Source organism: Zingiber officinale, chromosome 6B (genome assembly GCF_018446385.1).
Source record: "Zingiber officinale cultivar Zhangliang chromosome 6B, Zo_v1.1, whole genome shotgun sequence".
Taxonomy (NCBI): domain Eukaryota; kingdom Viridiplantae; phylum Streptophyta; class Magnoliopsida; order Zingiberales; family Zingiberaceae; genus Zingiber; species Zingiber officinale.
This window is the reverse complement of record NC_055996.1, coordinates 65,137,916-65,153,975: the sequence shown is the minus strand read 5'-3', so window position 1 is coordinate 65,153,975 and position 16,060 is coordinate 65,137,916. Positions and strand designations below refer to the sequence as shown.

Genomic DNA, 16,060 nt, shown 5'->3' with positions numbered 1-16,060 from the left:
CAAATTTCATTTAAATAGAGTTGTGTTGTATTATTGAAATCCATATAAATATAATATTGCGGCGGCGCGCTGGCTCATCATCCGTTTACGATGGACCGCGGGACATCTTAAAGTGGAGTGGTCCACCACCTCTCTTTTTCCCATCTCGTGTCTTGTATGATGACGCGCCTCTAAAAAAAAATAAAGCCTGCACCCGAAGCCTTTTTCCTTCTCTTCTCCTTCCACATCGACCACCACTCCAACTCCTTTGGCATCGGAGCCGCTGCCATGACTGACGACGACGGGATGGACGGAGCCTCCGCCTCCTCGTCCTCCGCCAATGAAGCCCTCACCGAGTTCCGGTCGCTGGTGGAGGCCGCCGAGCGCAAGTTCGCTCGCGTCCGCGACCTGCCGTCTTCCGCGCGCGGGGCCCTACACATACTCCACTTCCGCAAGGCCTTCAAGGCCTACACTCGGCTCTGGCACTTCCAGCAGCAGCGCCGCCTCGAGCTCGTTGCGGGAGGCCTCCGGCGCTGGGAGATCGGCGACGTCGCCTCACGGATCGGGCAGCTCTACTACGGACAGTACCAGCGGACCAGCGAGGTCCGCTTCCTATTCGAGGCCTACGTCTTCTACGAGGCTATCGTGAGCAGGGGATACTTTGAGGCGGCGAGGGCGCCTGCGGCGGCGCCTGATCTCAGGCTGAGGTACAAGGAGCTGAGGTTCCTGGTGCGGTTTCTCATCGTCGCGCTGCTTCTGAACAGGAATGGCGAGGTGAGGCAGCTCGCCGATCGGTTTAAGGCTCTGGTAGAGGAGTCAAAGGCCACCTTCCCGGTAATTGAAGCTGGGCTATTGTGCTGTTTATTCTCCTTTCCATCGTTTTCCTGTTTGAAATTTTATCCCAATTTCTCAAACAATACTTGTAAGCTTCTTCTTTTGTTAACCAGTTCGGTGTAAACCAATAGTTTACTTTGCTGGATAAATATATTAGTTCCCTGTCGAAATAACCACTAAATTTTTCATTCAATGTGATAATTCAGTACCCTTAAATTCTCAGTATCTGAAAATGGGATCTTGATGTTGCTTTGAAAAAAACTTAATTTTGATTCACAAATGGAAAATTCTCATATTCGCATAACTCGTGGAAGGTGGAACCTGCTATCCTCAATTAGTTTTTGCAGAAAGAAAGCTGATAGGCCAATTTAGCACCAATTTTACCATTAAATTTACTTTTTTTTAAAAAAAAAAGAAATATGGGTGAATTTAGTATAACAGACAAATTATTTTTTCACGAATCCATTCATCATCATTCACGGAGACAGATGGCTGTGGAAATATAACATTCCAAGGATTTTGTTAGCGTAGTGCAAAAACACATCATTCGTACTATTTAAGTTTCATGTGAAAAATGGTTGGGAAGTTCTAGTAATTACTAGAATTTGCACAGCTGCATATTTCATTGGAATGTGTTATTTCGATTGCTTGATCCCTTCGCACATTAATTTATTTTTGCTCCATTTGATGATCTTTGTTTACTTCTTTTAGCTCTTTAGATGTGTATTCATGGTCTTGTCATGTAAAGAGTTGATTACCCTTTTGAGTATTGCAAGAAATGAGAAACACGGACACGAAGAGGAAAGCATAAACTTAGAACAAACAATATTGAATACAAGAAGGCATAAATTTTATATTGTTCATCAACAGTTTACCTATGCCTGCAGCTGCCAAAACACAGATCTTATTAGAGTTGGCAGGATAGCAAACGACATAGGGTCACACAAACTCCTTTTGTAAGAGGAATTTAGTGCAGACAAACAGGTCAGGCTGTATAAATGGAATAGGATTGTTTCCTTCCCTCCCCTAGCTTGAGCAATAGCTCTGCATGTTTCCTTTCAACCTTTGATGAAATTTAGACAGAAGAAATAAATGGTATGTCAGCATATGTATAACTACTTACAAGGCTGAAAGTGTCTTTTGGCATGTCTTTGTTTTACTGATATTTTTTGTAGAACATGATCTTGGTTATGAATTGCAAATGTATACATAAGGTTCTTTGCTAATATCTTAATGTTTGGGTAGTAATGGTCATTTTATTATATTTTTAAGATGGTATCAAAGCAAGGTGCTAGGGATGGCATGATTGATTGATTAATAGGGCATAGAGGCAAAATCACCCAAGTGGTTTTCCAATTTGTATTGATGGACCTATTGTCCCATTGTAAGTGGTGTTAGCGCAGGCCTTGCTCTTCACCGATAAGGTTGAGTATGGAATTAGACAAGTGGCAGACAATGTGTGACTTCTTATACATTCACTATCAAATCTTGCGACACTGCCAAGGCAAGGTATTATATTTAAGCAAACATTGATAAGAGCTTACACAATTGATTGGTTAATAGGATGAAGAGGTAATCTCACCTGAGTGATTTGACAATTTGTGTTGACGGGACTATTGCCCCATTACAAGCAGTGTTAGAGCAGGCCTTGCCCTTTGCCAATAAGGTCGAGTGTGGGTTTAGCCAAATGGGCAAACAATGTGTGGTGAGGTTAAGGATAGCTGGACCATGAGTGGTTTCCCATGAGAGCATTGGGCATTGGATGGAGAAAATTTCATACTTTGACTCATTAACTGCCCAAAAGAATGGATAGAGAGCTGCCTTTAGTTCCACTATGGCAAGCAAGTGAAATGATTCATACATCAATCAGGTGAAGGGGTACATCCCATTTAATTGGCTGCTCATTTTGCATTGGTGGATCTGCAGCCTCATGACAACATGCCAATTTTTCTTGGTTATGCTATTTCACCTTGTTATATATCTTAAGAGAGTTACTTTTGGTGAACAATTCACTCAGATTTTTCATTAACTTTTCTGATTATTATTTCCTTTTGTTTGGTTAGATGATGGAATTCAGTTTTGACTATGATACTTCCACATATTCTCTTATATTTGAATGGAATTTTTACTCCCAGGTGATTAACTTTAAAGAATGGAAGCAAGTGGCACAAGAAATTTCCAGATTTTTGAAAGCTGATGCATCTTCTAAAATTTCAAGGCCTATAAGATACAATGTTTTATTTGATGCTCACCCTACCTCTTTCCCATGTATAGCAAGATTTCACTCTACAAGGGTGTTGAGACTGCAAGATGCTATCTTGACAAGCTATCACCGGAATGAGGTCTGTAGATTTTTGTGCTTCTCTTGAATGACCATGAGTTTGCGTGAGAACTCACCTTCTTGGGTATTTGATCCTTGCATTGATTTGTTAGAGTTAACATGACATCTTCTCATTTTTTTTTACTCAATTTGTATTTTCATGGGGAACTTAGTTGCAAAATGCTTATCAATCTGGCCCATAGTCTCTTCACTTACACATGCAATTTGACTCATTCTTGCAGATCAAGGTTGCAGAGCATACACTCGACACTTTCAGGATGCTGCAATGCTTGGAATGGGAACCCAGTGGATCCTCCTACCAGCTTCTGACAAAGGAACCACGTGAAAATGGTGCTTCCAGTGACCAAAGTGGTGCTTCAGGACTGATTGATATAAACCTAGCTGCTGATATGATGGATCCGGATCTGCCTCCAAATCCCCATAAAGCAGTTATTTACCACCCTTCTGTCTCACATTTGATAGCGGTGAGTGTTAATGTTGTGGCCTTGTGTACTATTAATGCTTTTAGCAGTGCTAATGTAGTGACCTTGTGTGCTATTAATATTCTCTTCATGCTCTATTGCGTTATATTTTGTTATCAGATAACAATTGGTCCATCATTCCAGTTCTTTTATTTTTGTGTTCAGGTGCTGTAATTGTTACCATCTTTTCTAATCATAATACTATTTGTATGAATAATAAGCAATTCAGTTGTTCTATCTTCAAAAGAAGAGGACATAGACATTGTGATTTTTTTTTTTCCAAATGTTTGCATCTTTGTTGGAAGAATAGCAAATACTCCCAAATCTAGAGTTATTATTGTTGCATTCATTGTTGTTGTCAACTATTACTCCCAACTATTTAGGGTTGGCTGCAGTTTTATTGTTATTCATTGAACTATATCTATGACATATTCTAAGTGATATTTATACCGTGTGACTTACAGATATTGTCATTCATTGAACTATATCTTTTTAGGGTCGCCCACCTATTGTAGCTCTATAGCAAATATGGTTTGGTCCATGCTAATAGGGTTCAGCCTTTTCTTATGCATGTTGTCAAGCCCTAATGCAGCCTCTAATACTGGTTGTTTTAGTTATTTGTTGCTGCACTTTAATCTTCTTTTATGAGTTCATGTCAGAGTAATATCATAAGAAATCTTGAACATAAAGGAATCAATAATGATGGGGGGTTCAACTCAATTGATCAATATTTACTGCCAGATCTGAGATTATGATTGTAGATTTTCTTTTTGGGCGTGAGTATTGTAAAACCTAAAATTCCTGTGGCTCATTCCAGATACTTAGGTTCAATGTGCTCCTATAGGATGGTTAGGTGGCAGTATAAAGGAATGTTTGCGTCGTTGCATTATAAACATGTAAATAAAATTGCTTTTGAGGCTTGTGTTTATGTTAAATAATTTCTAACTATTACCATAGTGTATGATGAAGGAATCTTAAACAGATATTGGTTGGAGTACTTTAATTTCAATCTACACCTCAAAAGGATGAGATTGTAAATACGGCTCAGCTAAATTCACTGCTATATATATATATATATATATATATATATATAAAACAAGGCTATATTGGTGGAATGTCAACTGGATAGCTATTTGAACTCAGCAAGTTGTGACCCTAGGCAGTTTCCAATAATAAATTCAAGGTCAAGGTCTCAAGGAAAGCTGAGCATTGAAGCTAAGAAAAAACAAATATACATATTTTTAACAGATGGACTAGTACTGAACTTGAGGACTGATCAGCCTTTTGAACCGACCTTCATTTTTGGATCAAAATATAAAATATGATGAATTGACATTTATAATGAAAAAATTCCTTTCCAACTAAGTAATGATTTTAAGAAAACTGCACTTCTACCAAGTTCAAAGAGTAGTGAAATTATCAATTTTTGTTCTACATAGCTGAAGGAGCCGACCTCACCTAGTGAGATAATGTTTTGTTGTTATTGTTGTCCTTCTACATACTTGAAGGACATATACTCTAAAATGCATCAATGTTTATGATTTTTTTACATTCATCTTCCATTTTTAGTTTTTAAAAGCTTGTTATGTGCAGGTAACAGCTACAATATGTGAAGATCTGAATCCAGACAGCATTTTGCTAATCTATCTTTCAGTTTCAGGTTTCTCTCTTGTGCTGCTGGTATCATGTTAATTAAACTTATAAGATCTTTGAATTCTCTTATAACACAAGCAAACTATCTGCAGGAAAACAAGATTCCAATGCTATTCAAAAAGATATCCGTGGAAAGTCATCAAGCTTCTCAAAAGCCAACTATGCTCCACATGCTTCATGGGAAAGGGACAGCTCATTGTCTCAACCTGCTTCTTCTAATAAGCCAAATTCAATTGCTAATTTAGGACAATATTTATGTTTAGGTTCTCAGGGGGCTGGAGGTATTGTCCATCACATCTTGCATTGAATTAAGTCATAGTTGCTATTTATTAGACTGCACAAGCTTGATCTCCTTTTTATGGAGTGTGAGGCATCCAGTTGTGCAATAATTTAACTATTTTCCTCAGGTTCAAACAATCTTTATCCTGAAGACTTGGTTCCATTTACACGAAAGCCACTTTTTTTGGTCATTGACAGTGACAGTAGCCAAGCATTTAAGGTAGCCTCTTAATTTCCTATGGTTGTGAACAAAGCATAATTCCTATGCTTTTTTGCACATCTTTCCAGATTTATATTTGATAAATTTGACAATTAAACTATTGCAAACCGGGGTAAACCTTATTTGCATTTCTTTTCCCTTTAAAATCGTTTACTTTTGTAGATTGAATTGTCTCTATGCGTTGTTTATTTAAAGTTGAGAATGAATGATATACATATTCTGTGCCGCAATAAAGGATCTCCAGCTGCAAGTGACTACTAGTAGAAATTTTTTAATTACCAACAAACTCTCTGTTAAAAGATATTGGGTATATTACACACAAGATGTGGACACAATTGAGATGGAACTGGTTCAATTGTTCAAATTTGAGCAATTCAATATCGACAAGAAGCCATGATATCCCAACTATCTAGGATAAGTTTAATGGACATTTAGCCCAGGTTTCTCATGAAGTTATATGACTATCCTATTAGTTATGATCAACTCAAGCTCTATGATCATGGTCTCATTTGGTCATTCACTTTTAAATTCTTATCTAACTTTTTATACAATAGAACTATCTTACACCTTACTGATGTAAAGATGAAATAAATAAAACCAGTTTATCACATTATACTTGGAATTAAGTGTTAGCGATGAATATGGTTGAAAACTTATTGATGAATTGAACGGATGCACAAATGAATAAAGTATCACAACCCCTTAAACATGGAAAAAATAATATAAGAATGACAATCTCTGAGATTTTGTTCAAGGAAAATAATGAATGTTCATAAGGTATACCTTAAGGTCCAAAAATCTAGCTACTTCAGAAAGGAATGACACCTTTATGATGCTCCACATCTCTTCAGTATGTTATGGTCTTTCAAATAAACTGACAAAATTAAGTTCAAAATGTGTACTTTGATTCTGATTTGGGTTCCCGAAAGGAGTAGTGAATATTTTTAATCAGACAAGCACAATTTTTGTGTTTGTCCTTCAAGTTACATCCTCTCCTGATTTTCATGTGCTTTTTATTAGCAATTGATATAAATGAGGGTGCGCCTTGATTCCATAGTAACTTGCTTCTTTGCTAAAGTGGTGTCAACAATCACGAAAGTGGTGGAAGTCTTGTGCATTTGACCGCCCACTTCTGATTCAAGCCTAGTTATATTAATTTGGTGGAAGATTCTTAATGGGTTAGGTTTCGTGTATGTGATACCTGGTCTGATCTAATGCTTGTTGGCAAATTTGTAGACTCTTCATGGTGCTGAACGAGGAGAAGCATCCATCTTACTTCTTTCACATGAGAAGCCACTATCAGTATCTGATACTAATTCAACGTTAAGAGGAAGCCAGTTTACCCACTTCCTAACTGCTCCATTGCAAGCATTTTGCCAGTTAGTTGGCCTTTCTCCAGATATTGAAGCTGTAAGATACCTTGGTCTTCATGCTTTGCATCCACCAGAATTTTTTCTCCTGATAGATTTACATTCACTTTCAGGATTTATATAGTGGTGCTGAGAACCTACTTTCCTCTGCTCTAGCCGAATGGGAAGTGGCACTCTGTACATCTAATTCCCTTGATCAGGTTTGGGCTCAAGTATTAACTGATCCATTTCTGCGGCGACTCATTATAAGGTATGTGCAACTTCTGTTTTCTGCCAATTTTCAATAGCATTTTCTCAATGAGTAGATTTAAACTCCTTTTTGTCATTAAAAAGAAACAACATCTTAGGTAGCTAGACATGAGTTCTTTGAGTATGCTTTTAGGTCTGTGAAAAACATACTACAATAGAGTACAGCGAGATGCATCCTCTAAATGAGAGGTTCAATATATACTGCCTGTTTGCTGTCTTGGTAGATCACATATAACCTATTTTTAAGCTGTGTTTACTACAAACGAATCTAAGATCATAAATTTCACTGAATTTTTGCTGCTACAAACGTGAGCATTAGCAACTTTTTTTTTATACTTGCTTGCCATTTTATGAACAGGTTCATCTTTTGCCGTGCTGCTCTTTCTCTCTTTTATCCTTCAAGGGATAGTTCAATGCACTTACCTGAATGTCTTCCTAATCTTCCCAAGTCTGTCTCTCCAGAGTCTGCTATAACTCAGATCCATATCCATCTTCTTGCAGAAAGATTAGGTGTTTTAAACTATTTTCACTTCACTGATTCCATCAGGGATTCTGTTCATAGCAGATAAAACTTTATAACCATCAGTAGATAGAACCATAGTAAATAGCTTCCAATCATTTGTTGATTGTTTTGTGTCTATACCCGGCTACATAAACTCTCGCAGAATTCTTGCAGAGTGAATCATCCACATGATTCTGTATGAGGTTGCAGGTTATTTAGATCATTCTTGAGCAAGTTACAATGAGTTTTGTCGATAATAGCATTGGTGTGTGTTAATTTTTGGCAGTGTATAGACTGTGGACTCATCTGTTGTAGCAGTATAGTGGACAAATTTGAGAGTTTTTCAAATTGTAACAACTTGCAATATAAGGCTTATTTTACATGGTTTGATGCATGCTCTCATTGTTTGTGCCTGTCCTGTTGAGTTAATGTTGATAATTTCTTGTTCTGACCCCATGCTATTTATTATAACAACAAAAACAATGCTTTACCTTTGTGTGGTGTGTTGATGTCAAGTTATCTTCACACTATTCATTGTGCCAACATTAAGGGTGGCCTTATTCTTAGTGCAATTGTATGCTGATGATTTATTTGGATGGTTTTGAGATGATGGAGGAGAATACGGCCTTCTAAAATAGCCATCTTGGTCACATCTTGGAAAAGAAGGCAAAGTTAGGGTTTTCCTCCCTCCGTAAAGCAAAAGGCCTCCAACTCTTTTCCTTTGCTTGACTTTGATGTTCATGCAATTTACCCTCATGCATGGATTAAAGGAACAAATATTTTGACTCCGAGGAAATAGTGTAACAGCATAACGTCTTCTTAATTTCGCAGCGAACCCTTTCTGATTTATCTTGATGGTTGATGAAAATTTTTCAAGGGTTGAATCCATCAGTTCAAAAATTAATCAAAATAAGTTTAATATTTAGTGCCAACTAACATCTTTAGAAGAGTCCTTCATCCTTATCCCCTATCGGAAGATGAAAAAGGAGAAGCCCGAAAACAAAAGAGTCATACAAGAGGGAAACAAAAAAGTCATACATGGGAAAAATCAGAGCATTTTATGGGCAACTTCTTCCTAGATCATAGCACATTATTTGACAATCCTGACATAGCCATCATATTCAATTTGATTGCTTCATGAACGTTCCCATTATTATCATTAAATAGTTTTAATCTATGTACTGATCATTTTTATTATATTGACTAACTTTTTAAAATCTTTTAATAGCTTTTACATCTTCAACTCTTATGCAATTCGTTAATCATAAAATTTACAAAATCTTGTCCCTTGAGGTCTGCTTTTTACATCTACTCTAATTATCAAACTGTCCAAACTATAAAAATCTGTTATTAGTCACCACACAGGTTCTAATGAAGTATGAAAATACGAGACCTCTCAGAACAAGTTCGTCTCAGAAACAGCATCAGAATAAAATTTAACAAAATTATTGCAATGGTAGCTCATGAGGATTTTTGCACAGTATTTTCTGAACCTTGAAACCACTTGTCCCTCTTATGCACTTTTAAACTCATAAATTCTCAATGCGTTTCATACATCAACAACTACTTTGCTCTGTGTGAACCTAAATGGAATGATAACTCATCCTCCTACACAGTTTAAAGATATGTAGCTACAAAAAAGAGCTGTTGGATATTAGATATAGCTTAGTGAAAATCTCCCAAATCTGATATATTCTTGACATGAACTAAGGTGTTCATCATCTTCTCAATCTGCATGTAACTCACCGCTGTAAACACACCTAAATTGCATTATTGGCGAGTCATGCTGCTGTAAAACCATAAAGGTGCAAACTGATATGAATAGGAGGGTCTCTGGTTATTTACTGAACAACTACGAAAGAAGAGTTCTGCCTATAACTGTTTTTTCTTCTTAGCATGTCCCCAAATCTCCGAAAAAATGTCTTTTTCTTTTTAGTTGCGGCTGCATGATCAGAGCCATCCATATGACTCGTAATTATGTGATCGAAATCGCCAGGATACAACGATCTGTTGTAGTTGGGTATGATAGATGAAGCAGACCTAATTTCAGACATGTTACTGAGAGATGCAGTTAACTGATGTTTCGGTTCTGGAGAGCCTGCTACACCATATGCAGATCCCTTGAGCTTCCCAGGTTCTCCAATTGAGTGCCTACGCCCATTTTGAAACCGTTTATTATGCCCACTCCAGCGTTCAGATGAAAATTTTGCCCCCCTTTCAATGACATTGCTATCAATTCCACCAAAATTTGAAGGGGCTACTATCATCGAGTCCATTGTGGATGTTGCAGCAAGCAAGCTCTTCAGTCCCGTAACACTATCAGTTGCTGCTGCTTCACTGACCTTTAAACATTCATATTCTTGCTTTAGCACCTGCAATTTGTTTTCCTTCTCTGATAATTGATCCTTTAGCTGGGAATTCTCTTTCCTAGTGATCTCCTGGGATTCTTTGACGACACTTGCTTCATTTATGGCCTGCTTTAGAATATCCCTCAAATTGGCATTCTCTTCCCTGGCTGTTCTTTGTGACTCGAACAACTTATCATTCTTTGCCTTCAATTCATTGATCTCCTCTTCAAACATTTTGATACAGTTTATTAAGCTATTCTCTTTCACATTCCAAGCAGCAATAGATTCATCTAATTCACACTTAAGCCTTTCAGATTCTTCCGATGCTGCTTGAAACTTTTCTTCCATGCTTCTTAACGAAGTCTTCAGGCTTTCGGAGTTGGCTCTTACTCTTTCCAACTCAGACTCGGTAGCCTTGAATTTTTCTTTCACTTGGTTGGCTTCTGCTGAAACTTCCTTCAGGGCGGATGCCAAACCATCCATCGCCACCTTGCTTTTTTCTTCTGCTTCTGTGCTTAACCTCAGTTCATTCCTCAGTGTTCTAACATCTGCCTCTTCAGTACCTGAATGCAAAACATCACTCCCGAACAAATGCTTCTCAAAGTGCCTAAGGCTTCGGTTACCAAAGTTTTTAACTCTCTCGAAGCTTTTGTTTCTCTCTCGCAACGACCTATTCTCAAGTTTGGCCTCTTCCAGCGAGATCTTAATCTGCTCAAGGAGTTTCGTCTGTGATACAAGTGACTCAAGCATTTTTCTCTCCGATTCCTTTGCTTTCTGAACTTCTTTCTCTAGCACCTCCACTTTCGACTCACTCTCACTAGTAATTTTTTGTGACACATTTCTTTTTATATCAGTAAGTTCCTGCATTGCTCTGGCCTTCTCCTCCTTTTCCTTCTCTAGCTCTTCGTGGAGCTTACTTAACTGGTGCTGCAGATCAGAAGATCTTACATTTTGTTTCTAAATAGGAAAATAACAAAACAAAGAAACAAATTGTTAATGAGAACCAATCAATCTCAATGGAAATAGATGCATATTTGTCTCCAAATAAATCTTACAGATGCTGATTGTGCAGCCTTTGTAACAGACTTAATCTTCAACGCTCTTGAATCCGAGGAATCCAACGATGAAGGAGATCCCTTGGTTGATTTGGATCGCGCCAATTTTACACCCGAGCTTGCAAGAGATTCCTTATGTGCCATTGAAAGAGGCAGGAACACATTCAATGCTGCAAATTGGTACTCTTCCAAGATATCAGAGAGCTCATGTTTTCAATCAAAATAGTGGATAAGGCTCCATAGATTAACCAAAAAGAGAATTGAAGAGAAGAAGAAGAAGAGAAGAGAACGTAACTTACAATTATCAGAAAAAGGCAACATACTCTGATCAGAGATAATTCATTTTCATAGAGGAAAAAAATTTCAGGAGGAGACAAATCATTTCAATTTCCTCTTTATATCTGAAATTAATATTTTTTTCGCTTCCTCTTACAATTCCTTTACAATTCTGTCTATCTAAAGAAAGTGTCAGGGACGGGACAAAGGAAGAACTTTGAAGGTGCAAAAAGTATACGAAAGGAATCATCAAAAGTAGGAGAACCACCTGAAGAAAGGTAAGCAGATGGAAGAGGTAATAAAAGAGGAGTTAAGTTTCAGTTTACACCTCTGATAAGAAGCATTGAGAAAAAGACGAAAAATTCCTTCAAAAGAGTTTTTGGAGGATACGTAAGACTGCAAACTTAGGAAAGGAATCAAAGGGAAACAATTGTTTGTAAATAGACTTGAAACTAGATCGATCCGTCAAAACCAGTGGAAAGATACGAACTTTAGGGTTCCTGGACTTGGAAGAAAGCATCTGGTCATTCCGCTGGTTTCTCAATCATAGAATCTCGAAGCAGTAACAGAAGCTTAGAAAGTGGAATCTCGCCTCTTCTTAACGAAAGAAACCAAACACGGAATCGAAGAAGAACCCGCGAAGAGCAACAGAAATCGAAGGGAGTATTTACCATTTTGTAGTACAAATCATCGGAAAGTAATCAATCCGATGCGAACTCTGCTAGGGTTCCTGAACTTGGAAGAAAGCATACGGAACCCTCCGCCAGTTTCTCAATCACCCAATCTCGAAGCAACAACAACGACAACAGAACCAGAAAGCAGCGGAAAAGACGACGAACTCGTCGTCAGAAAAGTCCGGCGACTTTACGTCTTATGGCAACTCGGAAAGGATCGAAAAATCACAAAATCGAAGAAGAATCCGCGAAGAGGAACAGAAATCAAAGGGAGTGCTTACCACTTTGGTTCTTCGTTCTCCTGTTCTTCTTCCACCGCGACCAGGCGGCGCGATTCGAGGCGAGATTAGGGAGTAAAAGTCTTGACTGGGTCTCAAAATTGACGTCGCTGGTGGAATCCGATGGGAAGAAGACAAAGAAGAAGAAGAAGTTTCAAATAGAGTCGCCGCCGTAGGCGATGGCGAGGAAGGAGGCAGAAAAGCGTGCCCCTTCGAGGGAGGACGTGGTCGGATCGTACGGCTGGTGATCGATTTGGAGGAGCCAAACGTCGTTCCCAGCTTTAATGTTTGAACAATTTCACTTTGCCCCTCCTCCCTCCAAAGTTTAACCAATTTTTCATTTTCCCCCTCAGTGTTTTGATACTTTACATTTATCTCGCATTATTTCTACAACTTTTCTACAGCCTGATTTGGTCCAGTTTAGATTATGCTCGGCTCGATCATGAGTTGGATCGTGTCGATCCTGATGTAAACAGCCCAAGCTCGGATCAAACACCAAACCCTAATATCACAGTTCGATCAGTTTCAAGTTATAAGGTCTACGTACCCCTTAAAGAAGAGGAAAACTATAAAGTGTCAAAAAAAAAATATTAAGAGGTCAAGGTCCAAATAGTATAATCATGCAAAGATCAAGGGGTGAAGTATATATATAAAATAATTGTGTGTTAAATAAAAAAATAACAAACTTTGGGGGAGGGGGATGAAAATGAAATGTTCTCTAATCTTCCGTTATTTGCTAATGTTCGCCTAATATTTCGGTATCCCAAGTTGGAATATTAAAAACAAATTAAATCTGGCTCAAGAATTAATATAAAAACACCTATTTCCTTATATTTTCAAGAATCCAAATAAACGTTGAAAAGTTTGTCTTAATAAATTGATTAAATTGTATCATTGTGAAAACCATCCTCGCATGGAAAAAAATGAGAAATAAATCCACTTATGGTAAAGAATTATGAAATTAAGAGTGCCATTATGAAAATAAAATAATTAAGTTAATTATTATGGTAAAGGATTATGAAATTAAGAACACCATTCTGAAAATAAATAATTAAGTTAATTATAATGTAGGGAAAAAAAATGTGAGCAAACTAAACTTTTATAAGGTGGGTGATCATGACACTTTTCCTTGCTTTAATATTTCATCATGCTTCTGGAATGATATTGTTGGAAAATTGCAGCTTTAAAATCAATATTTTCAGAATAATAAAAATAGATATTCTTCATATTCGTGATTATTTTTCAGCCTTTTGCTATTTCAAAAAATAATTAAAGGAAAAATATAAATATTTGTAATATAATGATATTATATAATAAAAACGTTACGACCGATATATAATAACCTCTTAAATAAAAAAAATATTGAGACTGATAATTAATTTTTCACTGACTATCAAGATAAATTAGGAAACACTTATAGTAGGCACCCAACGTCCCTTAATCACAACTTTCATTTGGAGAAAAAATTCCTACAAATACGCCGTAGTTAGAAATCAAACCGTGGGTATCTAGAAAATAACTGAATGTCCTTAACACTGCACCATAACCCTGAGGTAGCAATAATCTCTTACAGTGCATAATAAAATTACGTTTAATAAACCTAATATGATTTGATCAATTTATAATATTTTACATTAACAGAAAATTTGTACACTCCACTACCTTTTATATCATTCTATATAAGAATTTATTTTATCCCAAGGAAATGGTTAAATCCTCTAATGGATAATTAAGGGATCTAAGATTTTATCTTATATATAGCGCACTACAGGTGATTTTTTTATCTCCAATAAAAAGTGGACCTCAGAACGTTGGTTGTCTTTCATGAACGCTTCTCGATTTATCTTGATGACTAATAGAAAATTTTTATGAGGCCAAGTCGATCACTCCATGATTAGTTAGTTTGAAATATATATAGAGAGAAATGTTAGCCTGCATACCCATTTGGTACACACTCATGGGTCATCCTCACATATTTAGGCGCTCGGAGCCCCTCTCGAATACCCCGATTCACTTTTAAAAATCGGAGCGTCTAGGAATATGCACCGAACAGGTGTTATATATATATATATATATATAAATCTTTTTGACATAATCAAGAGTTAAAAAAAAAACAAAAAAAAACTACGTAATCGCAGATAGCGGATGGATAGCATCCGCAGAAACAAATCTACAGTAGAAAATTTATATATACATAAATCCTAAATGGCTTATATATATATGAAGGTCTTGATCAATTAAGTGTAAGGCAGCTTCCAAAGGCATATAAACATATTCATCCAAATCAGTAAACAAGCCCTGGGTTGTGTCTAGTATATGCATGTAATTATAAGTTTCTGCCATAGTACTAAGTTGTTTAATTTTAGTTCTTTGTACTATTTGTAGGTGTCTTTGTCCGAGTTGTCTCAAAAACTGGACGGGATCTAAAATCTGAAACATTAAATTGAGATGGTTGGGTTCAAGTTCTTCTTCTATTTTAGTGGAAAAAGTTGTTGGTTGGTATTCAGAAAATCAAACAGAGAGTTGTTTATTTCTGTCTTTGTACTTAAGTGATGATGTTGGTTTTAAAGTGACTTCTGGATTGTTTAGATTGATATTTCATTTTAAGTCTGCTAATGTTTCTGAATTGTATTTTCTTGGCTTAAGAAAATGAATTCGATTGTTAAGGCTTCAAGCATATCAGTTATTGAGATTTTGAAATGATTATACATATGATTCATGATTTTGCCAAAAAAAAAATTATGTCCAGTTGGATATTATCTCCTTGAAATTATTTTTATCCTTTAGCTTGAATATGAATTTTAATATGTTTGACAAAGTCTCTTATAGTCATATTGAAATTAGGACATAAGTATGTGATACCAAGGTTAGTATTCATATCTACTTCATGAGGCCAATAATGACTTTTTCATTATTAGATAGCCTGGTATCATGTAATACTAGGAGCACTTTGCCTCCTATCCTAGCTCTGGTAAGTCCTCTAAGTCCAAATACAATTAATCCTAGATGAATATAATTGTGTTTTCTGAGGTATAATGGTTTTACTGTATCTTCTATCATAAGGTTAAGTTTGACTTCTCCTCCATCAAGAAGGTGAAGAGCTTCTTGTTTATGATGCCTATAGACTGATGTTGAAAACGTAAAAATTCCTTGGCTATAAAATTTTTTTGATTCAAAGTACTTAATTGTTCATTTGAGAAAATAGTTAAGTCTTTATCTGAGTCTATTATCTCTTCCAATTGATGTGGACTGATGATAGAAAAACTATTTATTGGGGTTAGGGTGTCTAACCAAGAAGTAGTATTGGCTTCTGTTGGTCTGGTCACGAAAGAAGGTCCAGTAAAGGGCTCAGTTGACTCATTTATCTTAGTGTAAGTTAGAAACTTGGAGATGACTGGTGGTGCCTTAGGTACTTCTTTTCCTAAAGATAATTAACTTAGATCTTTATTTAGCTTTGTTAAAGATTCTTTCCAATCAATGGTTTGTGACAAATCAAGACTAAGTTTTTCTAATTGTTATAACTTGTTCTCAATTAAGGACA

General features: G+C 36.7%; 2 protein-coding genes across 4 annotated transcripts; one reads left to right on the top strand and one right to left on the bottom strand.

Moving 5' to 3' along the window:
• Positions 1–170: 170 nt before the first annotated feature.
• LOC121992558 (protein SCAI homolog) lies at positions 171–15,096 on the top strand. Of its 3 annotated transcripts, none has more exons than XM_042547022.1 (9): positions 171–813; positions 2,949–3,155; positions 3,376–3,618; positions 5,209–5,275; positions 5,361–5,549; positions 5,676–5,767; positions 7,004–7,177; positions 7,251–7,387; positions 14,905–15,096. In XM_042547022.1, exons 1-9 carry the CDS (start codon positions 268–270, stop codon positions 14,951–14,953), a joined length of 1,704 nt encoding a protein of 567 aa, XP_042402956.1. In that variant the 5' UTR covers positions 171–267; the 3' UTR covers positions 14,954–15,096. The 3 variants fall into 3 exon arrangements, with proteins under 3 accessions (XP_042402956.1, XP_042402957.1, XP_042402955.1); XM_042547023.1 differs by lacking the exon at positions 14,905–15,096 and adding an exon at positions 11,321–12,451; XM_042547021.1 differs by lacking the exon at positions 14,905–15,096 and adding an exon at positions 7,745–8,282.
• On the bottom strand, positions 9,405–11,435 carry LOC121992560 (centrosomal protein of 128 kDa-like). Its single transcript, XM_042547024.1, has 2 exons — positions 11,292–11,435; positions 9,405–11,193 (listed from the first exon to the last, which is right to left on the bottom strand). The coding sequence occupies exons 1-2, from the start codon at positions 11,433–11,435 to the stop codon at positions 9,730–9,732; spliced, it is 1,608 nt and encodes a 535-aa protein (XP_042402958.1). The 3' UTR covers positions 9,405–9,729.
• Positions 15,097–16,060: the final 964 nt, after the last annotated feature.

Bases quoted from the DNA above. Each gene is read 5' to 3' on its own strand.
- LOC121992558 (XM_042547021.1), top strand. From the start codon at position 268: ATGACTGACGACGACGGGATGGACGGAGCCTCCGCCTCCTCGTCCTCC. The intron at 814-2,948 runs GTAATTGAAGCT...TTTTACTCCCAG, and splicing joins AGTCAAAGGCCACCTTCCCG to GTGATTAACTTTAAAGAATG. The intron at 7,178-7,250 runs GTAAGATACCTT...ATTCACTTTCAG, and splicing joins TTTCTCCAGATATTGAAGCT to GATTTATATAGTGGTGCTGA.
- LOC121992560 (XM_042547024.1), bottom strand. From the start codon at position 11,435: ATGGCACATAAGGAATCTCTTGCAAGCTCGGGTGTAAAATTGGCGCGA. The intron at 11,194-11,291 runs GTAAGATTTATT...TTTCCTATTTAG, and splicing joins AGGCTGCACAATCAGCATCT to AAACAAAATGTAAGATCTTC.